The following is a 26,545-nucleotide window of genomic DNA, read 5'->3' as shown; positions in this document are numbered from 1 at the left end:
GGTCCCCTCTCTTCTCCTGGGATCCTAGGAACCGGCCCCTTACCCAGGTAGTACTTCCGGCACAGATTCAACTTCTCCTCGTTAGACACCCGCTCCAAGTTCATAGTTGCGCTGAGGCCGAGTCGTCCCGCGGGTCTGTAGGGCAGGAGCCTAGCCTTGACCCCAAGTGACAGATGCAGGGATCGCAAACAACCACGCCCCTATAACGACAAAACGGAGATAAACTGAAGGGTGGGTTTGCCGAAAGAAGGGTACCCCGGCCCCCACCAGCAAGCTGACTGGGTCGAACGCTCTTCATGTTTATTCGGGGGCGCGAACGGACCCCAACTCACCAGTGCAATCTACTTCCTCCGCTTGGAAGCCTTAGCCACTTGCAATTCCGGACGTTTGCGCGACATACCGCAAGTATCTCTGGAGTTTGTAGTCTTTTTGGATGCGGCAACGCTGCACGCATGCGCCTTCAGGGAACTCCAGGTGGTGATTTTGCAGGGAGGGCGCAGGGCTCTAACCCGCAAGCGCAGTAGGCAGTTTCTGAGCGCGTGCTGTGTCGGGAGGCAGCGACCAACTACACTTCCCAACGCTCTGAAGCAACGGAAATGACGTAAAGAGCAGAGCGTGTTGGAGGGTTCGGGTAAAAATGGCTGAATATTTAGCTTCGATATTCGGGACTGAAAAGGACAAGTGAGAACGGGCGCAGGGAGTGGCCCCTTGCGGGGGCCGGGACCGGGACATTTGGTTCCCTGGTGGCTGGGAGGCGTTGGGCGGTGTTTCTGGGGTGTCCGGCCTCCCCGGCCCTCGGTTCACCTCTGTCTTTGCACCTCTTCCAGGGTTAACTGCTCTTTTTACTTTAAGATCGGGGCCTGCCGGCACGGGGACCGGTGCTCCCGGCTTCACAACAAACCGACTTTCAGCCAGGTGAGACCCGGCACGGAGCCTTGAGGGTTAACGCCTCCCGGCCATTCCCCTTCTGTTGGCCGTCACCACGAGGTCCCGCCTTTTCCGGATTTCTAAGCTCCACCCCACCACCGGCTTTTTTCGTGTCGGGCCTCTGCAGCTTCCTCCCCTTTCCTTCAGGCCCTTCTCCGAGGAACTTGCCACGCCCCCGTACGTACAAATTACACCGCTGGGCTGTCCCCGAGTGCTAGGTGTCTCTTCTGGTTTCCTTCGGGGCAAGCATCGCTTGATGCACTCAAGATGCTTAGGCTTCTTCTCTGTTGCCAAGTCTCACCCCCAGCCTTTATACCTCACCTCACCCCTTTGCATGCGCTCAGGCCCGCCCCCTTTAAATTCTGTTCAGACCATAGTGCTGCTCAACCTGTACCGGAATCCACAGAACACCGCCCAAACCGCAGACGGATCGCACTGTGAGTGAGGGACCGGTCTTGGGGGCAGGGCGGACAGCCCCCAACAGGCCACTCCCTGATTTCACCCTGCCCCTCCCCAGGTCACGTGAGCGACGTCGAGGTGCAAGAACACTATGATAACTTCTTCGAGGTGAGGGTTGGCAAGGGATGGGTTGAGTTTCCTGTGGAACAGGAGCTCAGCTGAGTTCCTCCTGGTTTTCCGCAGGAGGTGTTCACGGAGCTGCAGGAGAAGTACGGGGAGATTGAAGAGATGAATGTGTGCGACAACCTGGGGGACCACCTCGTGGGCAATGTCTATGTCAAGGTGCCTCCTGTCCCCACATGAGAGCCTAGAGGTGGAGGCATTTCAGTGCCTGATGGCCACCACTGAAGCCTCACAGCTTGAGGTCCATCACTAAATCCAGCCCGGCCCCAGAGCTGCTGACTAATCCCCTAAAGACTTCTGAGTTTGATTGCTGACCCTGATCGACTTTGCCCTCAGTTTCGGCGTGAAGAGGATGCAGAGCGGGCAGTGGCTGAACTCAATAACCGCTGGTTCAACGGGCAGGCTGTGCATGCTGAGCTGTCTCCTGTCACCGACTTCCGGGAGTCATGCTGCCGGCAGTATGAGATGGGGTATGGTAGTATGGGGGTGGGATGGGCACCTGGAGTCCCAGACTCCTGTGTGTTGGGGTGCTGTCATTGCCAACAGCCTCGTCCATCCATCCATCCTCTACCCAGGGAATGTACCCGCGGGGGCTTCTGCAACTTCATGCACCTGCGGCCCATCTCTCGGAACCTCCGACGTCAGCTGTATGGGCGGGGACCCAGGCGCAGGTACCTCAGGACCAGCCTGTCAAGACATCTCATACCCTAAGGCCCTTATACCCCGAGGTGGACCTGATCCTGTGCCCCAATAACAGCGTCTCTCTTTTGTATCCAAAGACTAGCTCTGAGCACCGTCCAAAGACCAGCGCCTGAGTCTCAACCCCCAAACCAGCTGGGACTCCAAAGCCCCAAACCCAAGACCAGTCTGGATCTCCAGTCCGGAGATCAGTCCCTGAGAACCTGTCCTGATACCACGCAGGAACTCTGGTTACCTGCCCCATCCCAGAGCAGAGAGGCAGACCTGGGGAACAGGGCCACACTCCTTCCAGCTCTAACCCTCATCTCTCCACTCCTGTCCCCAGGTCGCCCCCGAGGTCCCATACTGGCCACCGTCCCCGAGAAAGAAACCGACGACGTTCCCCAGACCACCGGCATGGCCGCTTCTGAGACCCTGGCTCCCTTAATCTCCACCCTTGACAGGCATAAATGTTCCTGGCCAGGACCCCTCCTGAAAGCTCCCTTAACCCCCCAGTGCCATCTTCCCCAGGGTCCGGGGCACCGTGATGTAATCTGTCCAACACAGGGACTTTCTCTTACCACCCCTCCCCTAATAAAGTTCTGTATTGAGGGTTTAGAACCTGTTAGCTTGAGCCTAGCTGTGGGCTGGAGTTTCCTTCCACCCCCACATCTCCTGACGAAAGGGGAAGCGGGCTGGGCTCTGGCCACAACTTTTGCTGTAGAACTTCCAACAGGTGGGAGAGCAGCAGGCTCAGGGCCCAAGGCTCTAGAAACCCCTCAGTGGGACTGGTTGGGGTGGGGACACCTCTGTGCTGGGAACCTCAGCACGGCTCTCTCCGGCTTCTCAAGGGGGAGGTGCCTAGCTGTGGCAGGTTGGAGGATTCCCAGCCGGGAGGAGATTGGGTTTAGGGAGCCAAGGTAAGGTTACTGGGAGTTGAGTGGGAGTCTCCAGAGGGTGAGGTCTGGGTCCTCCTTGTCAGCTGCCCTGACATGGGAGTTGGAAATAACCTACTACTTAAGCTTACCATATGCCAGGTGCTGTTCTAAGTGCTTTACTTCAAGCAATGATGTTAATTCTTCACAATAAACCTTTGAGACAGGTACTGTCATCCCGTTTTAGGGATGAGAAAAGAGGTAAGGAAGATGGCAGAGGTGGGATATGAATCCGATCATTGTGGTTCCGGACTCCTCATTCTAGCCATCTTGAGGTCTTGGTGGCCCTTCTGATAATGGGCCAGGAGCTGGGCTAGGGGCTGGGGGTAGATTCCCGTCTTCCAAAGGGGTCTGGGGACGCCATGCCCCCACATCACTGCTTCCTTCTGCCCGGGTTTCCTGGAAAGTGTGACGGAAGCGCTGTGGTCGGAAGTCCTGCGGTCACGGCCCCCCAGGCTGCAGACCCCGCCCGGATGGGGCCCCTATGCCTCCTCCTGACTGCCGCGCTGCTCCTGGCCCAGGCGGCGCCTCGGGGGGCCTCCCAGCACTGCAGGCGCCTCGAGTACTGGAACCCTGATAACTGGTGCTGCGGCAGCTGCCTGCAGCGCTTTGGGCCGCTCCCCTGCCCGGGTGAGGAGCGGGGACGGGGGTATGCGTATGTTCGGGCAGAGCCAGGGGGTGATAAGAAGCCAGGGAAGGGACGGTCTGTGGGTTACTGTGAGGCTTGCTTCGGGGTGGGGGCGGCGGGCCTTACGCAGATAAGACGATGTGGGACTCAGCTTGTGATGGAAGGGATAGTACCGGTTACGTTAGGGCCACGGCGAAGGGGTATTGCCTGTTGGGCGGGATCGCGGCAGTGTTCAAAGGGTGAGGTGTGTGGGTAAATCAGGAGTGGGCGGGGCTTGGTGCTCGAGCGGGGCGGGGATAACGGGAGGGGCGGGGCCTGTGAAGAGAGGGTCGAGACTGGCAGGGCTGGTGCGGGGACGGTGGGCATGTCGGTGATAGGTTGGGTTAGTAGAGCCCAAGAGGTGGGGCCTGCTGGGATAGGACAAAGGGGAAAGGGTGTCGCTAGTGCCGGAGAGGAGGGGCTGGGCGGCCACACGTGAGACCCTGTTTCCCACCAGACTAAGAGTTTTCGGAAAACTGCGGGCTCAATGACTCTGGCGATCACGTGTCGCGCCCCTTCAAAGAGTGTCCTATTGGGCAGTGCAACCCCGACAATGCGGAGCTATGTAGCCCCTGTGGCGGCGGAGCCACGGCCCCTGCTCCCGCGGGGAGCCGGAGCGGAACACAGCGGCGCTGCAGAGAGGTGCTGGTCGGGCTCCGGAGGGCCTGGGCTAGGGTGCCGCTCGCTGGAGGCGGGGCGGAGGTGGAGGGCGTGATTTGGGATTGGATGGGCGGGGTCTGGATCAAGGGAGGGGGGTGTAGCCCCACTGAAGAGAATGGGGTGGGGGCATAATAGGATCAGGGGATCTACCTGGGTTAAAGTGTGTGGGAGGGGGGCGGGGAAGCGAGGAGGGATAGCTGGATCGGGCGGGGATTTGGTCCCACGAAGGGATAGAAGGATGGGAGGTTCAGGCTGAGGGGCCAGGAGTGGGGCACACCTCCCGCTTTATTCCAACCTATTTGCAGAGGTCGGTCCCTCCCAAGGAGCCCTGCCCCCTGAAGTCTGGGAGACCAACGGTCCTTAGCTCCCAGGAGCCCAGCCTCTTGTGGACATCTGAGCGCAAGGTCGCTCAGCAGGCCTTGCCGAATTTTGCCCTGCCGGTCGTGCTGGTTCTCGTGGTGCTGGTTCTGCTGGTGACCTCAGCAGTGATCCATCCTCCTGCTCGCCCAGCGGTGCCACCGCCAGGCGAAAGTTGTCCTCCACCCGTATCCTGGCTTGGTTTGTGGCGACACCGACATCCATACTCTCTTCCCTGTGCACTCATCCTCTTCAGGCTCCCGGGAGGCATCCGAGGCAGGGGGCCCACCGAAGGAGGCGGCTCTGGTTCCACTCGTGGGCAGAGGTTGGTTGGGGACAGGCCAGGGAGGGAGAGGGTGGACTGGGAGATTGCCCTTCCTCTCCATCACCCCTCCACTGCTCTCCCAGAACTGCCGAAGCTGGCATCACAGCCCCTGTGTCGCCTGCTGGAGGAGCTCATAGTGCTTCTGGATCCTGAGCCTGGGCCGGGTTGGGGGACGGCCTGTGGCACCACGAGACACCTGGCGGTGAGGTACAGTCTGCCTGCTGCCTGGTCCACCTTCGCCTACTCACTGCGGCCCAGTCACTCGCCACTGCGGGCCTTGGTTGAGCTGGTGGTGGCGAGGGAACCCTCTGCTTCTCTGGGCCAGCTCGGCACGCACCTGGCCCAGCTAGGGCGGGCAGATGCGCTGCAGGTGCTGTCCAAACTTGGCTGACCCGGGCCTCGCCCAGCCTAGTCCTCAAGAAAGTTTCCTGTGAAATAAGCGCCTGCCGTCTCTGGGCCTCACTCAGGCGTGCTTTTGAAATACAGTCTTCATTGGGCCGAGACCCAACGAGAATCCTCTCCTTCCAGCATAAACGCGAGCCCAGATACGGCCTGAGGCGCCACTGAGAGCTGGCCTCAGGTGCGTCTGGGCAACCAAGGTCCTCTCTGGGAAAGGGCCCTGCTACCCCTGGAAGGGCTCATCCGCAGGGACCCTGCCCGGGTTCCAAGTGGGAATCCGGAGAGCACATGTTGCTGTGACGCTGTAAGAGAGCCCCACGACTTACCTGTAATTCTGAGTGATGGCCTCCCACCCCGTGCTCAGGCTGCCAGGCTGCCCCCGGCTCAGGACTGGTGTGGAGGAACGGGAGCTCCTACCTGCCCCCAGCACCATACAAACCGGAAGACCACCTCTCCAAACATTGACAGACTTTATTATGGGGGGTTCCCACCTGGGAACCCACCCTCTTAAATAAAAAAGTGCATAGAAAAGAAGGGATTTAGAAACCTTTGTACAGTATCTACATCCTGGGCCCCCAGGGCAAGAAGGGGGCGATTGCTGGGTGGGCTGGAGGGGTGGAGGCAGGGCCTCTGCCACCTGCAGGCCCACATCCACCCTCAACAGGAGGGTGGGGGTGAGATGCTCTGGGAGGGACTCGGGAGCCCCCAGACTCGGGGCACGGCGGCAGCGGGGGGTGGGGGGAGCCGCCGCGGCCTCAGTTCAGGAAGCGACGGCAGCGCTTGGCGCCGCAGTTGCAGGGCAGCTTGTTGCTGGCATCCTCGATGGGGAACTTGTAGTCGTAGGTGAGCTCCTCGCCTCGCAGGATGCGGCGCAGGGCGAAGATGACGATGTGCTTCTGGCCCTCCACGTGGATGACTCGAGAGAAGCAGTTGGGCTCACACGAGTGGTTGATGAAGCGCGCGGCGTTGCCGTGCATCGTGGCGTCCACCACGTCAAAGTCATCCATACGGAACATGTAGCACCCGATACCCTACAGGGACCGCGACGGCCCATCAGGTGCTCTGTTCCCACGGCCCAGCCCCCCCCACCCCCGCCGCTTCGCCCACCTCAGCCCCATGGCCCCGTGGAGCCCACCTTCCCATCGTAGAACTTCTCCCGCTTGTCAGTCAGCACGGAGCGAATGACGATGCCGGAATACTCAATGACCATCTCGCCAGCATCAATGTTTCGCTTACAGAACAGGCCCCGCCCGTGGATGGCAGATCTGCAGGGGAGGATGGGCCAGGGGGAGTTCAGGGGGCAGGGGGACAGAACCAAGGCAGCCCCGCACCAGGGCACCTGTCCATCCACCCAAGGGGCATCCTCCCCCCCCGACCCCACTAACCTGTAGACACCCACAGCCTCTTTGGATGTCTTCTTGAGGTGGCGAAAGCGCATGGCCATGGGCAGCTCCAGGCTGGTGGCACGTCTGGTGGGGTCAGCAGTGTCACAGGCTGGTACCCAGGAATGACCTCTCTTGCCCCAGTCACCCTCTTTAGGACCCTTCCAGAACACCCCCAACACCCTGGCCTGCCCTCCATACCTGGTTGACCTGAGCTGCACCTCATCCTCTTCCTCGTCACAGGTGGCTCCCTCAGGGAGCACCCGGTGCTGGGAGGCCAGGAAGTTGAACATGTCAAAGGTGCACTTCCTGCAACAGGAAGGGAGGAAAGGAGGAGGAAGGGAGGCTAATAGCCGTTCCTTCAAAGAGACGCCACCTCCCTACCCTCTGGCTTGGGCCTGCCGCCAGCAAAGAAGAAATACTGCTGCCCCCGAAGACAGAGTGGAAGGGGAATGGGGCTCGCTCTTGTGCCGTGAATCTAGGAGTGATTCCTGGAGGGGCCTGGCATCTTCTCCCAGGCCCCGGTTCCCAGTCTCTAAAGACCTAACTCCCCCGCCCGAGAACGCCCCCAGCGGTGCCCAGAGCCTCACCGGAGATAGACCTCGGCGCGGGCCGCCCCGTGCGGGTTCAGCGGCGGCTCCTCCTGGCCCTCCCCCTGCTGGTGGTAGCGGAACTTGTAGTGCTGGCAGCGCTGGGCCCCGGGCAGCTGCTCCGCCAGGAAGATGACAGCATCGTGGTGGATGCCCAGGAGCCTCGCCCCGCTCATTCCTGGGGACAGAGGTGAGGACACATGTCATGTCAGAGGCCCCTCTTACCCTCTCCGAGTCCTCCCAGCTCTCCGCGCGCCTGCGGCCCCTCCACTTGCCACTGAAGGAGAGATGCCGGAGCCGGGCGTGCCCTCGGGCCTCCTGCACCTTCTCAATCAGAGTTCTCCAGGCCCCTGAGGAGAGAGCAGGGCCAGAGCGGTCAGGATGGGGCTCGACCGGACACCTTCCCTCCGTCACCACCACTCCCGACTCACCCTCCAGGCTCTCCGCCTCCACGCTGAACCCATCCTCACTGCTGATCTCAAAGCGCAGATGCGGGCCAGCCCGTCTGGGGGCCTGGTTCTCTTTGTCCTCTGGGGAGGGAGGCTCTTCCTCAGAGCTTGAAGCCTCACCTGGTCCCAAGCAGCAGGTCAGAGTAGGTGAGGATCACCCCAGATCCAGAGCCCCGGGTTCCCCACCCCCTCCCTTCCTCTCCCTGCACAAGCACAGATACTTGGTCTGAGAGCTCTCTTCCTGCTCTGATTGCCCCGTGAGCCCTACAGGATGGACATTATTTTTCTCTAAAGAGCCCGCGGTCCCTTTTCTGTGAGAGTTCTTGGAGAGATGAGCATGTCCACGGAGGCCTGGAGTGCCCCGGCTCCGCAGGACACACTTGGACACCCGCTCACTCAAACCCATCTTACCAAAAACGCCCATCTACCCCTCATTCTTCTCTCACAGAAAATTAAAAATACCAGAAGTATATTTGCGTTTTTTATATGCAGCACAGCTCTGTAAATATTACAAACTTATTATATAGGCTCCTACCCACAGAGTCAAGTATATGTACATTATGAGCTATTTAAGAGATTTCTCAGGGTCTAAAGATTTTGAAGACGCAACAGACAGGACTTGCTGCGGTAGGAGATGGGGATGTAGGAGATGGAGAGAGCCAGTGCAGGGTCAAGGACAGCTCTGAGGTTTGGGGCCTGAACAACTGGAATGGTAAAACTGCTGATGATGAGATAGATGGTGAGGGAGAGGGAGGAACAAGTCTGGGGTGAAGGCAGAGAGCTCAGTTTGGGATATGCTGAGTCTGAAATTCCTCTTAGAAAACCTGCCCTTGCAACCTGCTGGTGGAGACGGGGAGCAGGCAGCAGGATCTAGGAGCCTGGCTACCAATCCACCGGCTGTCAGAATAAGAGATGGGATTTAGAGCCATGAAGTAGATGAGAACACCCCAGAGTAGGTACAGACAGAGAAGTCAAGGCCGGGGCCCTGGGACATGCCAAAGTGACAGGCTGGGGCAATGAGGAGACAGGACCGGGAGGGGGGGACGGGGCTGTTGGAAGCCATCGAAGGAAGTGCTACAAGGAGGTTGGGGGGCGGGATCAGCCCAGATGCAGCGGCTAGCTCAAGCACCGTGCGGACTGAGGGCTGACCATCATGTCTGGAGGGGGAGGGTGGGGAGAACCTCAGTTAGAGTGGAGCGTGCTTTAGAGGTGAGGCAGGACCCATGTGGCCACACTTGCTCCCCACACCACTCCCCTGGGCCAACTTGACCGTGTGCCCTCCCAGCCCGAGGCAAGACTCCAAACCTGATTTGCTGTATGACCCAAATCATCTCCAGGCCTCTGTGCCTCTGGGTTCACCTCTGACAACTTCTTCCACCTCCTCTTTGCCCTTACCCCATCCTCACCTCCATTCTGTTCCCTGAACCCGACAGGCTGACTACAGGGGCCTCACCCGGGCGCTCTCATTGCCTTCTTTCTCACGGCGCTCGTTCTCAGCTGCAGTACACTTGCTAACGTACGTGTCTGTTTCCTCTACCAAAATGTGGCGTGGTCCCTAAGGGTGGGGACCTGTCCGTCATGGTCACTGCCATATCCTCACGCCACCTCTGACCCCCATACGCAGTCTTTCAGTTAAGCGGTCTCTTGTGTACCTCGCTCCGCTTCCACGCTCAGTAACTCAGCGCTACGTAATGAGACAATCCACACATCCGGGCAGGCCTGGGGCCAGGAGAAATTCCAAGCCTCAGGCTGCTCAGTTACCAGCTCGCTTGGCTGTAGCCTACCCCCTCTCCCATGGCCCTCTATAACCAACAGAGCACTCACTGCCCTCCCAGCTTCACCAAGGCTGTCAGCCCGATCCACTCTGCGTACCCCTGTCCTGTGTCCTGATGGCTCCGCACGTGCACTGCCCTCCCCTTTCCTCCACCTCAGCGGTCTCCTATTCACATCCAACCACCACGCCTCCTCCCACCTCTGCTTCCATCCACAAGCCCCCTTCACCCTCCTCCATGGCTTTGCTACTCAGCCCTCATACAAACCTCTCTGGGCTGCTGCCCACCCTCTCCTCTCAGACCCTTAGCCAAGCTTGCTGGCAAGATGCCTGGGTCTTGTTTTGGCTTCCTCATCAACCACTGTCTTCAATTCTAGACCCTGACACAACATCCTTCCCAGCCAGTACACCAACCCTAGACCCCACGTGCCTGGTGTCTTCTTATCTCCTTCCTACTCTTCCTGCCCCTCTGGATCCTAGATGAGCTCCATCCTCGCTGGCTGACCCCCAGGTGCTCTTGTCTGGCTGCACGGCTCTAAATCCCATCTCTAATTCTGACAGCCCCCACACTAGGGACCTAACCCTCCGACCCTGGCAGATCAGGCTCTGAAGCCGACCCCCCAGCTCTTGGGCACTTTTGAAGGGCCTCTCATGTGGAGCTGAAACTTCATCTCTCTGCCTTTTTCTGCCACGGGCCAGGAGCTCCGAGGGCATCTCTCGAACTCTGAATACCTAGTCTCAGGCTCAGAGCCAGACTGGTACACGAGGTCTATCTTTTGAAGTAGACTGACTCTGCATCTGACCATCACCCAGCTGAGGCAAGCATAAAGAAGGAGGCAGGGAGAGCGAGAGGCTGGTCCCTACCTGAGTAGTGGTGCCACTGGGACTCAAGCAGCAGGTCAGGGGGACCATCGGGGGCCCGGGGAGGACCACCTTCTGGGAGTGGCAGCAGAGGGGACCGGTCCTGGAGGGGCCTGTGAGGAGAGACCTGTCAGAAAGAGGAAGGGATGGAGGTCCCAGAGCCTCCAGGGAAAGGGCACTGGCTACTCACCTCGGACTTTCCTCCCCAGTGGGTTCCCCAGGCTCATCCAAGTCGAGAACTCCACGCACTGTGGGCGTTTTCATCCTCACTCGGCTAAACCTGGGGGAGGAACCCCAAGAAGGCTGAGCTGCCTTCTCCTGCCCACCTCTCTCACCCTCCTCCACAGACTCAGCACATTCACTCACCCGCTGCCACTAAGCCCTGGACCCTGGGGAGCATCCTCCAAGGACTCTCTGTCTTCCTCCAGCCGGGGGGTCTTGTTTGGGGGAGGCGCTGGTGGGGAACGGCCAGAGAAGGTGGACACCCTCTTGACGCGGATGGCCTGATGGGGAGGGCTGGGGGGCCCACTGCTCAACACCAGTGTCAGTGGAGGAGGGGGTGGTGGGGCGGGGCGGACCACCCCTACCACTGGCAACACACCCAGCAGAGGTCCCGGGGGCAGAGTCCAGGAAGCAGGGGCTGTGGGGGGGATGGGAGGGGGCAGAGGTGGCTGCTTCACTGGGGGTGAGACGGGCTCACCCTCCCCAGCCATCTTCACAAACACTTGCCCCAGCTTGTTGACAAGGATGATTTTGGATGTGGCGGGTTTGGGAGGCTCAGGGGCAGGGCCCAGGCTCAATACCCGGACCCCTGGGGCCCCAGGGAGCCAGGCAAACGTCCGAGTGGGGTCAGCTGGGCTAGGGGGCAGGCCCTGGGGAGGCTGGCTGCCATTGGCCAGGGGAGGCGCTGGGGGGAGTGGCTCCTCTCTGGGCCCAGCACCTCCCTCCCCAGGCCCCCCTAGGTTCTTCAACACAAAATCCACAATTTCTGACGGCAAGTCCTCAGGAGGTCGGGTTCTGTCCCCTGCAGCCCCGATGACCCCAGCCCGGCCCACTCCTGGCCCTGAAGGAGGAGTCCCCTGGCCCCGAGGCTGCTGGACGGCCTCTGCCTCACTGTCCGTGCCGTCATCCACTCCATCCAGCTGTTCGATGCGGGGGGCTCCAGGAAGGGGACCAGGGGCCAGGGCAGGGCCAGACACCACAGTCACAGGGAAGTGGACATAGCGGGGGGTAGGGCTGGCCTCTTCCTCTGAGCTGTCCCCTGGGCCCCCGTGGCCACTCCCCACTGCCCCCGCAGCCACAATCTCTTCCTGGAAGGGCTCAGTCCCCAGCAGGCTGGCCGCAAAGTCCAGGTCAGCAGCACTCAGTCCTGACACCACCTCCATGTCCTCAAAGTCTGGGCCCAGGTCTTCAGGGGGTGGTGGAGGAGATGGGGCTGGACCAGGGGGAGCCAGCTCCCCTGAGGTAGGCGTGAGGGCTCTAATGACTGAGGTAGGAGGGGGCACCCTGAGCTGTGGGGAGGTTCTGAGAGGGGGAGAGGCCCGCCGTGATGCCGGCAGCCTTGGGGCCAGGGGGCTGGGACGACGGGAACGTCTGGGGGGAGCTGGGAAGTCCAGGTCTCCCACCGTGGGGATGTGGTGGGTCAGAGAAGATGGACTTCCTGTGGGGGGAAGGGTCAGTGTCAGCCATGAGCTCCTGCCTCACCCACCCACCCCTCTCCCTGACACTCCCAGGTACTCACCAGGGGAGGGCAAGGGTCCAAAGGAGACACCCCCCAAGGGCCTCCGGGATGGTGAGTAGTTGGGCACTTTGATTCGAGCCCCCGAGAAGGAGCGGGGAGCCGGAGGAGGGGCACTGCTTGGATCTGGCCGAAGTGGGGGGTCCAGGTTCTGAACAGGTGAGTGGTGCTCAGGAGCTCCAGGGATAAGGGCATCTGCATCTGGAGGGGGGTCCACATGATCTGGGGGCTCTGAGGAGGCAGGAGAATGGCATCAGGAATGGCAGGGACGGTCAAAGCCTCTCCTTACACGCCCTCCCTTCTTTTGAGCCAACCAAGCCTTCCCCACCCCTGCTCAATGGTCCGGTCACAATGTGTACCGGTTCCCAGTCATCACCCAGGTCCCACACCCCTCTGTGGCTTCTTTAAAGCCTCCACACACAACTGGATCAGGGGCCCTTTGTAACCCCTCCTCATGCATCTCTGCCACCTCCCCTGTTGCCGGCTGCCTACTGCTCTGACTCAGGCCCCGCATGCCACGAGGGGCACTGCCCTCCCTCCAGCAGGGCCAGTCCTACCGCTTCCTCACCTGTGCTGCGCATCCCTGCCACATCAAACACATCTGCCGCATCCTGGCGCTTGGGGCTCCCCATTAACTGGCTCCACCCAATCTGCGAGAACAAATCTCTGCCGCCTCCTCCCAACACTCCCCTGCTACCAGCCAGGATAGCTGCATGCTCTCCTCCCCTTTCTACTTCATGTCACGCTCCAACCTGGCACAACCCCCCCCCTGCAAACACACTCCGAAAATCTTCCTCCTCCTTTTCAACCCACAAGCTCTCCTTTTACCCGTCTCCAAGCCCAATCTTTGCTGTGTGCCATTCGGCTCTCAGCGACATCCCTCAGCATCGGCACGGCTATGAGGGGACTGATTTGGCTCACACCCCGATGCCAGCACTGTGTTACCGTGCAGAGCAAGTGCCCTTTTGGAGCTGCGGTATAGCAGAGCGCCTGCCTTCCTTGGAGGGCTGCGGGGAGCATCGTTGGGAGCGCACGTCCCAAGTCAGGTGGCTGTAAACACTCTGTTTGTCTAGAAGCTGCTCCCCACCCCCCAAGCAGGTAGCTCTCCCCTCACTTCCTGTGAAACGCTGAGCACAGTGCCTGGCATGTAATGCAAAGCTGTTAAGCGATCAGTTATTGCCATTATGATAAAGGGAAGAATGGCAAACATCTTGGGGTTTCTTTAGGGAAGAAGGGAATGGGCTTGGTGGGTAACCATCTGGGGAGGGCAGCATTCAGGGAAGGAAATGAGGGAGTTCCAAGGCACATACCTGAGGAAGGGGCGGGGCTGTGCACAATGGTCTGATTCTCCTCTGCTGCCTCCAGGTGAACTGGCTCTTCCCTCGGACCCCATGGCCGATACTCCAGAATACGACACCGATACCAGCAGCGCCGCCGAGCATCCACTGTGCTCCAGTACAGACGGGAGCACCTGTCAGGTGGGCGTGTGGGTAAGAGGGTCAGGACAACTTGGGAAATGGGATCCTGTCCTGGAGTCCTTCCACCCCACCCAGGCCCCCTGGGCTGCTCACTGGTAGCCAATGGGGAAGAGCCGTCCCTCGCAGTCCGAGAGATCAGACAGGGTACCCAAGGAGTCAATTCGGATGGAGCCTACGATGCAAAGAGATCAGGAGGGTGGGCCAGACAGGGTCAGGAAGACCAGGGTAGAGAGCAAGAGGCTTACCAATGAGCACATTGATGGCATCAGGTTCGAGCCCTGTCAAGAACTTTCGCTTAAAGTTGATGCCCTCAAAGTCCACATAGACTCGGCGGAGAACATCAAACCCATCGGGGGTCACAATCTCCTGGAAGGCAAATGGGGTTGCTAGATTGGTGAGGGGCAAGGGGGATGTGAGGGAAGGCTGTGAGGCAGGGAGTGGACAGCTGGGGGCTTGGCTCAAGGACTCAGGAAAAAAGACACCAAGAGGCAGCCGGGGACAGGGCTGAGGGGCTGCAGTGGTCTACAAGTGTAAAGGGAAGAGAAAGCAGCGGGGAGCTGTCTCCCCCGTGGTTCTGGCTCACCTTGCCATCCAGCAGGTCTGTGTGTTTCTGGCAGAAAACTTTCTTGTCATCCTGGAAGATGCAATAGCTGGCCCGGGCACACATGAAGTGGAAGTTGCTGAGGCAGGAGGAAAGGCAGCAGCCCACTGTGGCTCCAGGCTTCAGGCAGAGTTCACAGCGCTGCGGGTGGAAGGGGCTGCTGAGGGGAGAAGCCAGTGACCGAGACCAGGGTCTGATGCTCAGCATCACTGTCCTTGAGACTCTGACTGGGCCCGTCTAGCCCAGCACCTCACAAAGCAAAGGCACTCATCAAACATACCCTCTTCCCTAGCTGCATCCAGGGCCAGGTGCACATCAAAACTACTTCAGATTTTCTGAAGCAATAGGGAAAAAAACAACAACATCTAACACCAAACAATATTTACCATCTTTCTCACACCATTTAAAAAAATATATTTAAGTCATCACTACATTCTACACGTGAGGCTTGAACTCATGACCCCAAGATCAAGAGTCGCATGCTCTTCCTCTCTCATGCTATTTTAGTATAAAACCTGTATCATTTTATTTAATCTTCACATTAGCACCCCCCCCAGTACATATCACCCCAGGTCTCACTTCCTAAGCCTGAGACATTCTACAGTACCACGTCCCACACTGGTGAGCAGGGGGTTCTAACCCAGGCCACACCTCACCTCACGGGGAGCCAGCAGGAGCTAAATGTCACACAGTATAGAAAGCCTCCAGCACAGGTTCAATTAATAGAAGATCTAACTTTTAATCTCCCAGGCTTCAGGCCCAAATATGGGGGGAGGGGGAGTCCTCCCTGAAGCACCAGAGTCCTGGGACAACCAAAAACGGTCCCTAGGACCAGCAGTGAAAGGATATGGTGGGGTAGAAATTGTGAAACAAGAGCGGTTTCCCCTGCAGAGGGGTGGGGGGGGCTACCCGAGACCCTGGGGCTGCCCACCTCTCTAGGCCCGGGCTCTCACCATCTGCCTCCCTCGAGCCACAGCAGCATGCACATTTTTGAGGGAGCCATCATTTTCCTCAAACACTTCAGCTGACCAAATGGCACAGTTGACGTGTGTCCACTCATTCTGCCCAATGTATAGGAGCCGTCCTGCCTCCTGGGGGCAGAGGAGAAATGGTGTGAGGGAAGGCCCCAGGGACTAGGCCCCATAACCTGGGGCTTCACATGGTAGCCCTCACCTTAGAATCCGCATCCCCATATTTGAGGCAGAGCGCACACTGACGAGGGTCCTCCAGGTGTGAGAAAGCAGCTGGATCCTTGCCCTGAAAAGCTGGAAGAGGTGTGGGAAGGCAAGTCCCAGAATCAGGACCTAGAGCTTGCCCCACCAACTCAGGGCCCTGGCTTCCAGTCCCCACTGCCCAGTACCTGCTGAGGGGTCCCCTGGAGGCTGCCCTGATTCTGGGGTCTCTGGTTCCTGCTGTCTCCACTGAGCGTAGACATGGTCCAAGGATGGGGGCAACACGGCATTGGGAAGAACTCCGCTGTGGACAGGCAGGGTCAGCATCTGACACGTCTAACAAGGGTGGCCACCCACAATCTTAGCCTTAACATGCCATGACACACTTGGTCCTCTCTCCATGTGGCATTTCTCTCAATCTCCCAAATAAGCCAGGGCCCCTCATGCCACCTATGACACATGAAATGATGTTCCTCATGCCTGGAATACTCTTTTTCCACATCTCGGCTCGGATGTCATCTCTTCCAAGAAGCCTTAGCCCTAAGCACCTTCTCTGGGCTCCTACAGCTCCCTCGACGTTCCCATAACCACCCTGACCATCTGGATCATCAGGCACTAATGTGCCTACTCAACCCCCCAAACATGGCTTACTCACTGCTGTTCCCCAATACTATCTTGCACAAAGTAGAAACAAAGTGAGCTAACTGCACAATCTGAGTCTTCGCTGGCCTAGAACCCCTGCGGATGCTCATCCTGGTTCCACCACCCTCCAAACCTTAACTCTGTTTCTTGTCTATTCCCAGCCCAGGATCCAGACCCTGGATTCCCAGGTGCCCTTGCTTTTGCCCTTATCCCCTGGTTCCCCTCCTGTTACCCAGCCTCGCTCACTTTGGCAGCCGGGTACTCCGTCGCCAGTACTTGGGGTCGTGGGCGTCGAACCAGCCGAACGCAGACTCTAGCAGCTGGGGAGTGGGTTAACAGAATGAGAAGAACTGGCTTCCCCAGGAAAGTTGGTAGGGGCAGCGTCTGAAGGACCCACACTCTCCTCCCCACTACCACTCAAGCCACTCTACAGACATCCCCCAAAGTTCCCACCTTCAGTAGGAGCCCCTTCATCTGGCCTCCAGCCCGGCGCTCTGGGGTCTCTCCTTCTTCTGAGTGCTTCATCAGGATGCCCACCATGTCCTCCATAAAGCTGTGCTGTAAGGGGGCTTGTCAGGATCAGAGCCCCCACCCCACCCACAACACCCTCCTCCTGGAGCCCACCTATTCCTCTCAGTGTCCCACTCACCACAGACTTGTAGTGGCCTTCCTCGAAGCGCCGACTCACGGCTTGCAGATCGCAAGGGCCTGGGTGCAGCTGCTTTCCAGCCTGCCCACACTGTAGAGAGAAAAAGTCAGCAGGGCTGGTGCTGGGCCTGGCCCCACCCCATCCTACCTCCCGAGCACCGCCCTGCCCCCCCCAGACCTGAGTGCACAGCAGCAGTGGGCCCGCCACCTTGGAGCTCAGCAGGCCCTGGAGCACCTGGCGCAGGCCCCCCTGCAGGGCCCCACTCAGGGCCTCTCGCCAGCGGGGGTGCGTGGCCCCTGCACATGGTCCGCAGGTGTACAGCACTGAGTCTGGCAGCCCAGAAAGGATCTCATAGTCTTCATCTAAAACAGCCAGGGTGGGACAGGACAGAATGGTTCGGGAGAACGTGAGGGCTCTCAGCAGCCCAGAGGAGTTGCCAAGGACATACATTTATGATACCTGTCCCAAGACGGCCTGTGCTGTGGGTAGGACAGGCACCCCCCACCCCCACCCCGGGGCAGAGGTGGCAGCCTGGGCGCGCTCTGCCTGCTCACCTGAGAGCCCCTCGCACTTGGCGTGCACCCAGTGGTCACACTGCGCGCACTGCATCATCTTGCTCTCGTAGTCGTTGTCTTCGTAGCAGCGCGTGCAGATGGGGCAGAAGTTTCCTGCAGAAAAGGGAGGAAATGGGGAAGTCAGGGGCTGCGGCCACGACCTGCCCCTTGGCTGCTGTGAGGGCTGCCTCTGCTATGCCCCATCTTGGGTCCCTACCACCCTCAAAACGCTGGCTGAGAATATGGCCTCTTCTAGCCCTACAGCCCCAGCACCTCACAAAGAACCTTGCGAACTTGCCACCTGAACAAATGGGGAAAGCCCAGGTTTTCAAAGTGATCAGTGGAGACTCAAGGTTCCAAGAGGCAGGTAAGGGACCACTACCTCGATGGGGGCCAGGCCGACTCCCACTGCCCTGAGAGGAACTGTGTCCCTCTACTTGAGGTACTAGATAGGCTTCTGTGGGAGACTACCCTGACAGAAGGAAAGGTTCTGGGGCTACAAGAGGATACAAAGCCACTAGAAAACCATATCTGTCTTGCCTGTCTAGGAGCCTGGCCCACTGCCCGGTGTCCCTCAGGGCCCAGGTTTCCTGACAGGTCCCCACCTTTCTCATAGAGCTGGGTGCACCTGGGGCAGAGGCTGTAATCTCCGGACCACTCGACGTCCCAATTCTTGCCTGGAGTCGCCCCACAGCTCTTACAGCGCACGCAGGCTGAGCAGATCTGGGGGGGGGGCCGGGTGAAGTTAGGGGGAGCAGGCTGGAGCAGTGTGGGGGGTACAGTGGGAGGAGATGGGCAAAGAGGAGTGGATGGTAAGCAAGAGACAAATGAGGAAGGACAGGTAAGAGAAGAAAAGGTGTACAAGTGAGGAGGAAAGAGGGACAAGACCAAAGTAGGGGAGACCGACAGAAGGAGATAAGCAGGAAAGGAGATCAGGCAGGGGCAGGGGATTCTGAGCCCAGGACCATGGAATGCATGAACCCTTCTGCATTTTGCAATCATTCTGTACAAATTCTGCACATAAGTCTTGTCTATGTGAAATTTTGTAAGTGAAAATGCTATTTATCAGATAAACTCTCACAAGGACCTCCAACCTTCCAGTCTGGGGGTGGTAGCGGCTTTAATTAGAACTCCAATGCAAGGGGTGTGGGCCTCATCTCTCACCCAGTGGCGCCGTTTGCGTGTGGCCCGGGTTGGGTAGCTGGGCCCCAGGCAGGCTGGGTGATAAGCATGGCGGCAGCGCTCACACTCCAGGAGGTGCTGTTGGAAGTTGGGAGAAAAACAGCAATGGCAAAACCTATTGGCACAAGTATACCCCTCTCCTCCATGCCTCCAACCACCCTCATGGCTCTTGTGCCCAAACCTTGGATCCCCGGCCTTTGCGCCCACAGACATGGCAAAATTTGCAGCGGCGGCAGCACCAGGTGTCATGATGTTGGGGCAGGGGCCGCTCGGCCTCCTCCAGACAGAATGGATGGAAAGGGTCACAGCAGACTTGGCAGAACACCAGCTAGAGGTGGGGAGAGTGAACAATGGGCACAGTGTGAGGCCAAGAGGCCAAGGGATGAGACCCTGCTGAGAGGGCCCAAGCAATCAGGCAGTAAGGGCCAATGGAGACCTGGGGGGCTGTGGAAAAAGGCGGGGATCCAACCTCATGCAGGCCTTTGCTGGCACACAGCAAGCACACCATCGGCGGCCCCCCTGGCACAGAGGTGAGCACGCTGAGGCCACCCATCAGCCACACGTTCTCCAGGTCGCAATCCTCCTGAGGAAAGAGAGGACACGGGATCAGAGAGCAGCCAAAGCCATCTTTAAAGCCCAGTTTTTCAACTACAACCCCCAGGTTTCTTTCAAACACCATCCTCGAGACCCTCTCCCTCAATGCCATACCTTAAAATCCACACGGACCCGGTGCACTCCATCAGGGGACTTCTGTTTTCCAGTCCAGCCATTGGGAAAAGAAGCAAAGGGGCCAGGGGCCAAAGCATCCTAGGGAGGATGGCGGTGGTCAGAAGGCTGCCAGCCTCACCCTCTGCAGACTTCTCTCCACACTGTCCTCTTCCCCAGCCTGCCCAACCCTGTCTTTTGCCCAGATCCTACTTTGCTTTCCAGAAGGACAGACCTGCCTTACCCCTCAGGGCCTGTCCTCTGGTGTGGACACAACACGGCACTCAGGTGAGCCCGTTACCCTGACTTGCTAGCAAGCTCCTGAAGGGCGGGAGCCATGCCTTCCACAGGACTCAGGGTTCTTGGTGTGGGGCCGTGCTGACCTTGTCCAGGCGCCTTCGGGCCTTGAGCTGCAACACAGGCTGCAGGGTGGGTTTGCGGGGCCGGCTCTGCTCCTCGGGTTCTGGCACTGGCAGCTCTAGGCAGCACACATAAGTGGTGAGGGTCCCACTCCTTCCCTGCCCCATTCCCTTTCCTCCATACCCCGTTACCTGGATGCCCATGGCCGCCTTTAACTAACCAATAGGATGACTTTTAGACCTGGCTCGAATGCACCCATTTTCCCTGTTCACCCCAAACTACCTCCTTCTCTGCACTCAGCTACTTTCTCTATCACACAAATACGGCCCCTGGTCTAGAAACCCCAGCCCCCTTCTACACAAGACACAGGACTGAAAGGGGAAACAACAATCAATTCGCACCATTCTCTCGGGGGGTCCGACGCCGGGGAGCAGGGGGACCCCCGGGCTCTGAGTCATCCGAGTCCTCGAAGATATCATAGGAGGGTCGCTGTTTGACGCAGCGCCGGGCTGACTTGCGCTGCAGTAGGAGGGAGTCCTGCTCCTCGGGCCCTGGGGGGGCCACCACCTCCTCCCGGGGCCCCCCAGCTCCCGCCCCCCGGCGTGGGCCTGGAGGACCAGGGGAGGCCTCAGGAGATTCATCGGAATCCCAGGGCAACAGCGTCTTCACTATCGTCCGGCCTGTGGGAACAGGGGACTTAGTAGGATCTGAGCTCAGCCAGGGACATGGGACATTGGGATGCAGAAAAGCCAAAAAGAAGTGGGGCAGAAAAGAACGAATACAGGAGAGACACAAAAGCACAGGATGGAAAGATAACAAAGGTAATAGGCTGCAAAGATAAAGGAAGGAGAGCAAAGAAAACACTGTTTCTTCCACACCATGGATCTAAACAAGGTTGTGTAAAGAAATACTCCTCAAACTTCGTTACCTTTTTTAGCCAGCCGTTCCATCTTCCGAGCCTCTATCTTGTCGCATTTCCGGTATCTGGGGAGGGGAGCAGCACGTCACCAGGGTAGGGGACTGGTGGTCTGGGGGAAGAGAGGAAGCTCTCCACAAGGATGCCAATCCCACTGCTCTGGCGGGGCAGGAGGCCTGGGTGACTTGACAACCATGGGTGGGAACAGAGGCTGCGCCCTGGCTACTCACACACAGCACTGCTTCTTGGTGTTGGGGCCCCCAAACTTGGGCTTGTCCAGGCAGTTGACACAGGACCCACAGTCCTGTACACGCAGGCAGCCCCGACAGTGTCCACACCGTGCCATCCGCATCTTCTTGCCATGATGGGAGGGCAGTGAGCGCCGAGGTGTATGGGCCAGGGTCCCTCCAGACCCTGCAGGCTCTGAGTCTCCCCCAGGCCCTGCTGACTCCACTTTTCCCCGCCGAGACCGTGATGGGACACTCTCAGTCTCAGATGCCGATGATGTATCTAGTGCAATGGAGAGGAAGGGATGGAGCCACAAGGCCATTAGGCCTTTTACCTCAGTTCCCTGTTCCTAGATCTCATTCAGTTGGCCTTCTGGCCCCCACTTTCCCATGGTGTTCAGGCCCCAAGTGCCCCCAAATCTGCTCTAAGACCTAGCACCCCAACCCACCTGCCACCTGCCCCAAGCATCCAACTCAGCTCCCACTCTTCTAGGCTCTTGGTGCATGTGCTCGCCCCCGAACTTGACACAGCTGTCAAAATCTTCCCACAACACATCCGCCCCTACCCTCCGTGGCGAGGTCCTGCCGATCCCGGAGAGGGAGAGCACTGAGGCGGGGGACGTCTTCGGGCACCATGGCCCGGGCCTGACCTAGGGCCACAGCAGCATGACGACAGACATGTTTGATACGGGGGCCTTGCACAGGGGACTCGGGGCCCTAGGGGAGGAGAAACCAGGAATACATGTGGGAAGTTGCCCCTTGCGCTCCTGCAACCAGCCTTCTCCAGAGGGCCCCGCTCCCACTCCATACCGACGGTCTCTCTCTCTTAGTTTCCATCGATTCATCTTCAGACCTGACAGAACCTCTATCTGAGATCTGCTTGACAGTCCCCACGACTTCCTCCATCTGCCCTCCAGGGCTTGGCTGGTGGGGGAATAAACAGGGTCAGAGGCTGGAAAGTGAAGAAAGATAGGGCCGGGGGGACTAGCATGGCGGAGGGCCAGGGCCAGGGAAGGAACATAGGCAGCTGAGAAATGGAAGGACTGGCTCTGAGCGTTCCCTGCAATACTGGAGGGGGTCTGAGGAGGCAGGGGGTGAATGAAAATTGAGAATGGAGAGAACTGGGGCTGGATGGCTGGGTGCAGAAACCTAGCCCAGGTGCCATGCTCACCGGCATCAAAGACGCCACCTTCTGCTGCTGCTGCTGCTGATCGATCTTGAACAGCTGCACCTTGGCTCTCTTGAGGAGGCTGAACATTTTCTCCTCCACACCAGACAGCGGTAAGGAGCCTGAGGCTGCGGTACGGGCCTTGTCCAGTGGTGACGGCGGCTGCAGGTGCAAGTGCGGCTGCAGCTGCGGTGGCTGTGCTAACGCCTGGAGCAGCAGCTGGGTTGGCAAGGCCTGCAGGGGCTGCTGCAGCTGAGCCTGACACTGCTGCCCGTTGCTCAGAGCTGGAGCCCCAGGAACGGGCACCTCGGCCTTAACAGGAGTGGCGACCACGGGGGCAAATCGAGGCAGGCTGAGGTGGTTGGTGCGGCCCACTGCCCGTGGCTCAGGCTCAGCTGGAGAGTCATCAGCAGGAGGAGGCTCTGGCTCAGGGGCTTCAGGGGCCCCAAGAGGAGTAGTAAGCACCGATTCGTAGATCTTCAGGTGGGCTTCGCTTGGGGTAAACTGGGGTGCCCGAAGGAGCAGGGGCCTCCGGGATGGAGTGACAGGGGCAGGAGGTGGGGGCGGGGCCGGTGGGGGGGCAGGAGGAGGAGGGGGCAGTTCCCGGGTCAGCGAGGTCCAGCGAAATGTGGGTTCCCTTAGAATGGACCGTCTCTTCTCAGGGAGTGGGACCGGGGTAGACGGGGGAGTTGGGGCACGCGGTGGAGAGGGAGCTGGTGCTGGTTCTGGGGGGGCGAGTGGGGAGGTGGCAACAGGAGGCCGAAGAGTAGGTGAGACTTCTACCTTTAAGGGTTTGGGGGGGTCTTCATCCATAAATCGCCGGGGTGTCTTGATGACTCGGGAGGAGCGGGCACTCACCACAGGCATAATAAACTGCCGGATATTCTTCAGGAAGGTGGTACTTTTGGGGGCCACAGTGGGGCTGTCTTCCAGAGGGCCTCCTGTGATGGTGCTGGGGGTTGGAGTGGGAGGAGAGGTACCCTCCGGCACTGCCCGAGCAGCTTCTCGCTCTGCCCGCTGGCTGGGAGTCAGAGGAGGCCGGCCCCTCTTTCTGGAGCATGTAGCTGGGACCACTGGAGGAGGGGATTCTTCCTGCTCCTCTGGGGCAGGAGGCGGTGGAGGTGATGGTGGGGGCAGAGGGGACACTGGGGGTGGTGGAGGGCAAAGTGGGGATGAAGGAGAAGTGGAGGGAGGTGGGAGGGGTGGAGGAGGTGGAGATGGTGGAGGAGGTGGAGGGGGTGGAGGGGCTGCAGGGGCTGGCGGAGTTGAGGGTGGGGATGGCAGCTTTGCCTCTTCCTTTTCCTCTGCTAGCGTCATCCCTTCTTCAGGTCCAGCTCTCTCTACCTTCTCTTCTCGCTCTTCCTTGTCCTTCTCTTTTTCTGTCTCCTTCTCTCCCTCCTCCTCCAGCTTTTGCTCCTTTCTCCAGCAGGGGCCCTCTCCCTGTCCAGATCCAACTCTTCCTTGGGGGGCACCCTGCCAGCTTTCCTCATGTTGATCTTGACCCTGACCTGATTCAAGTCCCAAGGACAACTGTCCCATCTTCACTTTTTTGGCCTTTGAAACAAACTTGATCACAAGAGGGAGCCCGCCTCGGCCTCGGCCTCTACCTCCACGGCCTCCTCGCCCGGACTGTCCTCCACGCTTGGGGGTCCCAGGTCCTGGGCCAGGCCCCTCCTTGCATTTCCAGCTGCCAGTTCGATGTTTTACGGGAACCACAGGAGGTGGGGGCTCAGGTTTGGGGATTGTCACAGCTGCTTCTGCCACCACTACTGCTTGTTGCTTCTTCCTGCAGGGGCCTGCTGGCCGTCCTGGGGGCCGTCCCCGAGACCGACGTGGAGTGGAGGGCTCACATGCCCGGCTCCGTGGGGCTGGGGGTGCCTGGGCCCGCCGGAGAAGCTCAGTCAGTGCCTGCACCATCCGTTCTGTGCCCTCCTCACCCCGTTTCCGGGCAGGAGTCTTTGGGGGGGTAGGAGCGACATCTGCTAGGCGAGGAGGCGGAATGGGGGTCATCTTATGCTTGCGGCCCCGACCTCGGGGGGCTCGACCTAAAAGGAGAATAGGTGTGGGGAGATGGGTCAAGCTAGCCCCGCAGACTGAAGAAGGCACTCCAGGAGGGCGAGTCTGTTTCCCCCACAGCCCAGGCTAGCTTGAGCTTTGAACACAGAACACGCTATGTAACTGATGGAGACTCTACTTAAACAGGGAAGAGCTGACGTGAAAAGCAAGAATAACATTCCTGTAAAGCTATAGAGGTAGAGTTTCCCCGTCACTCACCTCGCTGGGATCGGAGCGCAGAGCGCAGGGAACTGGGGGCCACATCTTCATCTGAATGAAAACCCTGAAACTCCTGATTTAGGGGACCAGGGGTGGAGGGGAGAAACAGCAGTCAGTGCCAAAGCCCTTGTTCCACCTGAGACTCAGGTATGGAGGTATATCCCCCCAGTTTCCCCCTTAACATACCCCTACCTATTTTAGAGAAAAACTTACGACTGGAAGCTAAGAAGAGTAGAAAAGAGTCTCTCCCTCTCATCCTAGAGATGGAGGCACAGGGTATTTTGAACCCCCATCCCCTGTACCGGACTACACCAGCACAGCCATCAGTGGTTCGCTGGCCCAGAAGGGAACAGAACTGGATCTTCTCAGGCCAGGCAGTAGACACTACCCTCAGACTCCCTCATCCTCCAGTTCAGAAAAAGGTGGGACTACTGTTCACACACTCTCAGGATGCAGTTTCCTCCTGAATGAAGATGGGAATACGGGCACTCAAGTCCGGGGTGTGTGTGTGTGTGTGTTTCAAATGGTTTACCGTAATAAGCTCTACTCTGAGCCCTCAGGTGACTACAAACTGTCCTAAATAATACAACCCACACCCTCCTGACTTTTCTGAGAGGCTGGGGATAAATCCTGAGCTGAAGTCAGACCTGCTAGAGTTCCCAGTCTCAGTCTTTATTCCATATTCTTCAACCTGTGCTCCCAAGAGGAAGCCCTCCATCATGCTACCATCTCTCCACTTTAAGTAAGAGGAATCGGGGTACTGGTGAAACCAGTGATGTGTCAGAGATTATGAGGCCAGGTGGAGCAGCCTACAGATAAGTGCCCAGAGAGCCCTAGCCTGGGTCCACTAAAGCCACGCTGCTGCTGTCAACCACCACTGGTTGGGCATGCAGTACCCATAGCCTTCTCGCTCAAACCTCTACTGCAACAGCTTTGCCAACTACCAAAATCATCAGCCTGGGACACTTCTGCAGGACGTGCCTCAGGCCCAAGTACCCAGATGCAGCCCAGGCTGCTCTATATACTTTCAGAGGCCTTTTTCACGGACAGCTCCGTGCAGCCTATCTCCCCCCAGGCCTATTTCCAGGGCCCCTTCCCTCCGCAGGGACCCTGAGAACCTCGCTTCTCCACTCCACCCCTCAGGGCCACCCAGACCCTTGGAAGCCCCCGGCCTCCGCCCCGCCCGGCGTTGGGGACGCCTCCGACTGCCTCACCTCATCGTCGGATTCCTCGTCACTGCTCTCCTCCTCGGGCACGCAGCCTCGGCTCAGGCCCCAGCCCCGGCCCCGGCCCCGGCCCCGACCCCGCTGAATGCGCGGGCCGGCCCACAGGCGGCGGAGCCGGCGCAGGCCCCGGCGGAGCCCCAGCAAACGGAGCAGGGCCGTGTCCTCCCCGGGCTCGGCTCCGCCCGGCCCCGCCGCGCTGCCGCCGCGCCGCAGAGCTACCCGCACTCTCTCGGCCCCGCTGCCCCGTCCGCCGCGGCCCCCGCCCCCGCCGGAGCCCCGCGGCCGGCCTGGGAAGCGGCCCCGCGCGGAGCCAGGCCCGGGGCAACTGCCGCCGCCCGCCGCCGCCGCCATCTTGGCACCGTGAGAGGGGCCGGGGAGGCGGGGGGAGGGGCGGCCCGTGCGCAGGGCCGGGGGGGAGGGGAGGGAGAGGTGGGGCGGGGCGGCTGCGGCTCACGACAGCAACCAGCGCCGCAGCGGGGCTAGCGGGAGCCGGGGGCTGGGCCGGCCACGCGCGGGGCACCACGGGAGCGGGAGTCCGAGGTCAGTCGGCAGTCACCCTTAGACCGCGCCTGAAGAGCATAGACCCCGTGTTGCGGCCAAAGAGGGGTGATGCGCAGGGACCTTCGGGAAATGTAGTCCGGGCGCCTCGCTCCTTCCGCCGGGAGCTGGGGTCGCGAGAGCTGGGGCCGCGAGAGCTGGGACTATAGGGTCCTAACCGGACCCAGAAAAACCATCTCCGGGGCTGCCGGGAGGTGTGGTTCTCGCCCCCAACTCCTCCCATTGTTCTTGGCGAGACCAGGGCACGCATGAACTACCACTCCCAGGGTGCATGGACTTCGGACCCTGGGAATCCTAGAGACACTGGGAAATGAAGTTCGCGATTGCAGGAGGCGTGGAGTGGGAAAGGGGCCGCCGCAAAGGATTAGTCTCAGTTGGAGGCGCCACCCGGCTGCCGTTCTGCACAGCATGGAGGGAGGATGCTCGAGAGGCCGCAGCTTAGCGGTCCTTCTGCTCAAGGAGAGGAGGAGGGTGTCTGAAAGCTCAAGGAGAGGAGGAGGGTGGAGCACGCG

The 26,545-nt window shown here is 59.5% G+C and overlaps 4 protein-coding genes across 15 annotated transcripts in view; 2 read left to right on the top strand and 2 right to left on the bottom strand.

Moving 5' to 3' along the window:
- The window catches only part of PSENEN (presenilin enhancer, gamma-secretase subunit), a 1,404-nt gene extending 931 nt beyond the window's left edge, over nucleotides 1-473 (bottom strand). Inside the window, exons 1-2 of the mRNA XM_006742838.3 lie at nucleotides 333-473; nucleotides 44-200 (exon numbers count right to left, since the gene is read on the bottom strand). Of these exons, the coding sequence (XP_006742901.1) occupies nucleotides 44-104 (61 nt within the window). The 5' untranslated portion in view covers nucleotides 105-200; nucleotides 333-473. The remainder of the gene's footprint in view (nucleotides 1-43; nucleotides 201-332) is intronic.
- A 31-nt stretch (nucleotides 474-504) lies between these two features.
- On the top strand, nucleotides 505-3,451 carry U2AF1L4 (U2 small nuclear RNA auxiliary factor 1 like 4). Of its 7 annotated transcripts, none has more exons than XM_081806782.1 (8): nucleotides 505-631; nucleotides 853-915; nucleotides 1,298-1,364; nucleotides 1,445-1,494; nucleotides 1,570-1,668; nucleotides 1,846-1,979; nucleotides 2,085-2,180; nucleotides 2,289-3,450. In XM_081806782.1, the coding sequence occupies exons 5-8, from the start codon at nucleotides 1,615-1,617 to the stop codon at nucleotides 3,109-3,111; spliced, it is 1,107 nt and encodes a 368-aa protein (XP_081662908.1). In that variant the 5' UTR covers nucleotides 505-631; nucleotides 853-915; nucleotides 1,298-1,364; nucleotides 1,445-1,494; nucleotides 1,570-1,614; the 3' UTR covers nucleotides 3,112-3,450. The 7 variants fall into 7 exon arrangements, with proteins under 7 accessions (XP_081662908.1, XP_081662905.1, XP_030894420.1 ...); XM_081806779.1 differs by having other exon boundaries at nucleotides 513-681; nucleotides 828-915; nucleotides 1,846-1,967; nucleotides 2,289-3,451; XM_031038560.2 differs by having other exon boundaries at nucleotides 516-681; nucleotides 828-915; nucleotides 2,289-3,449.
- Nucleotides 3,452-3,474: 23 nt separating this feature from the next.
- Nucleotides 3,475-8,421, top strand: IGFLR1 (IGF like family receptor 1). 3 transcript variants are annotated; one of them, XR_014140903.1, is made up of 5 exons: nucleotides 3,475-3,752; nucleotides 5,063-5,131; nucleotides 5,215-5,338; nucleotides 5,895-6,587; nucleotides 7,156-8,421. XR_014140903.1 is itself a non-coding variant. In XM_031038569.2 (3 exons), exons 1-3 carry the CDS (start codon nucleotides 3,485-3,487, stop codon nucleotides 5,520-5,522), a joined length of 645 nt encoding a protein of 214 aa, XP_030894429.2. In that variant the 5' UTR covers nucleotides 3,475-3,484; the 3' UTR covers nucleotides 5,523-6,064. The 3 variants fall into 3 exon arrangements, 1 of the variants encoding a protein (XP_030894429.2); XR_014140902.1 differs by having other exon boundaries at nucleotides 7,070-8,421; XM_031038569.2 differs by lacking the exon at nucleotides 7,156-8,421 and having other exon boundaries at nucleotides 5,215-6,064.
- On the bottom strand, nucleotides 5,984-25,854 carry KMT2B (lysine methyltransferase 2B). 4 transcript variants are annotated; one of them, XM_006742835.2, is made up of 37 exons: nucleotides 25,464-25,850; nucleotides 24,250-24,322; nucleotides 21,979-24,020; nucleotides 21,618-21,731; nucleotides 21,374-21,524; nucleotides 20,811-21,090; nucleotides 20,593-20,648; nucleotides 20,066-20,344; nucleotides 19,688-19,782; nucleotides 19,308-19,406; nucleotides 19,069-19,182; nucleotides 18,781-18,927; nucleotides 18,582-18,677; nucleotides 18,023-18,140; nucleotides 17,418-17,531; nucleotides 17,041-17,225; nucleotides 16,864-16,953; nucleotides 16,668-16,772; nucleotides 16,461-16,534; nucleotides 15,761-15,876; nucleotides 15,574-15,665; nucleotides 15,354-15,491; nucleotides 14,383-14,541; nucleotides 14,045-14,165; nucleotides 13,893-13,971; nucleotides 13,632-13,792; nucleotides 12,325-12,552; nucleotides 10,950-12,243; nucleotides 10,774-10,863; nucleotides 10,587-10,696; nucleotides 7,934-8,071; nucleotides 7,778-7,852; nucleotides 7,503-7,680; nucleotides 7,114-7,221; nucleotides 6,916-6,999; nucleotides 6,666-6,795; nucleotides 5,984-6,561 (listed from the first exon to the last, which is right to left on the bottom strand). In XM_006742835.2, the coding sequence occupies exons 1-37, from the start codon at nucleotides 25,824-25,826 to the stop codon at nucleotides 6,286-6,288; spliced, it is 8,172 nt and encodes a 2,723-aa protein (XP_006742898.2). In that variant the 5' UTR covers nucleotides 25,827-25,850; the 3' UTR covers nucleotides 5,984-6,285. The 4 variants fall into 4 exon arrangements, 3 of the variants coding, with proteins under 3 accessions (XP_006742898.2, XP_081662882.1, XP_081662881.1); XR_014140901.1 differs by lacking the exons at nucleotides 5,984-6,561; nucleotides 6,666-6,795; nucleotides 6,916-6,999; ... (1 more) ...; nucleotides 7,503-7,680; nucleotides 7,778-7,852 and adding an exon at nucleotides 9,405-9,506 and having other exon boundaries at nucleotides 7,933-8,071; nucleotides 25,464-25,854; XM_081806756.1 differs by lacking the exons at nucleotides 5,984-6,561; nucleotides 6,666-6,795; nucleotides 6,916-6,999; ... (2 more) ...; nucleotides 7,778-7,852; nucleotides 7,934-8,071 and adding an exon at nucleotides 8,145-9,670 and having other exon boundaries at nucleotides 25,464-25,854.
- Nucleotides 25,855-26,545: the final 691 nt, after the last annotated feature.

Source organism: Leptonychotes weddellii, chromosome 16 (genome assembly GCF_054177405.1).
Source record: "Leptonychotes weddellii isolate Sample4059 chromosome 16, ASM5417740v2, whole genome shotgun sequence".
Lineage (NCBI taxonomy): Eukaryota > Metazoa > Chordata > Mammalia > Carnivora > Phocidae > Leptonychotes > Leptonychotes weddellii.
This window is presented reverse-complemented; position numbering and strand designations above follow the sequence as displayed.

Coding starts and splice junctions, on each gene's coding strand:
- U2AF1L4 (XM_031038560.2), top strand. CDS start 638: ATGGCTGAATATTTAGCTTCGATATTCGGGACTGAAAAGGACAA. Junction 1,365..1,444: donor AACCGCAGACGGATCGCACT/GTGAGTGAGGGA, acceptor GCCCCTCCCCAG/GTCACGTGAGCGACGTCGAG. Junction 1,669..1,845: donor TGGGCAATGTCTATGTCAAG/GTGCCTCCTGTC, acceptor CTTTGCCCTCAG/TTTCGGCGTGAAGAGGATGC.
- IGFLR1 (XM_031038569.2), top strand. CDS start 3,485: ATGCCCCCACATCACTGCTTCCTTCTGCCCGGGTTTCCTGGAAAGTGT. Junction 3,753..5,062: donor TGGGCCGCTCCCCTGCCCGG/GTGAGGAGCGGG, acceptor CATCCTCTTCAG/GCTCCCGGGAGGCATCCGAG. Junction 5,132..5,214: donor GGTTCCACTCGTGGGCAGAG/GTTGGTTGGGGA, acceptor CTGCTCTCCCAG/AACTGCCGAAGCTGGCATCA.
- KMT2B (XM_006742835.2), bottom strand. CDS start 25,826: ATGGCGGCGGCGGCGGGCGGCGGCAGTTGCCCCGGGCCTGGCTCCGCG. Junction 8,072..10,586: donor CCAGTGGCACCACTACTCAG/GTAGGGACCAGC, acceptor GCTTGGGACCAG/GTGAGGCTTCAAGCTCTGAG. Junction 7,853..7,933: donor GGAGGCGGAGAGCCTGGAGG/GTGAGTCGGGAG, acceptor CTCTCTCCTCAG/GGGCCTGGAGAACTCTGATT.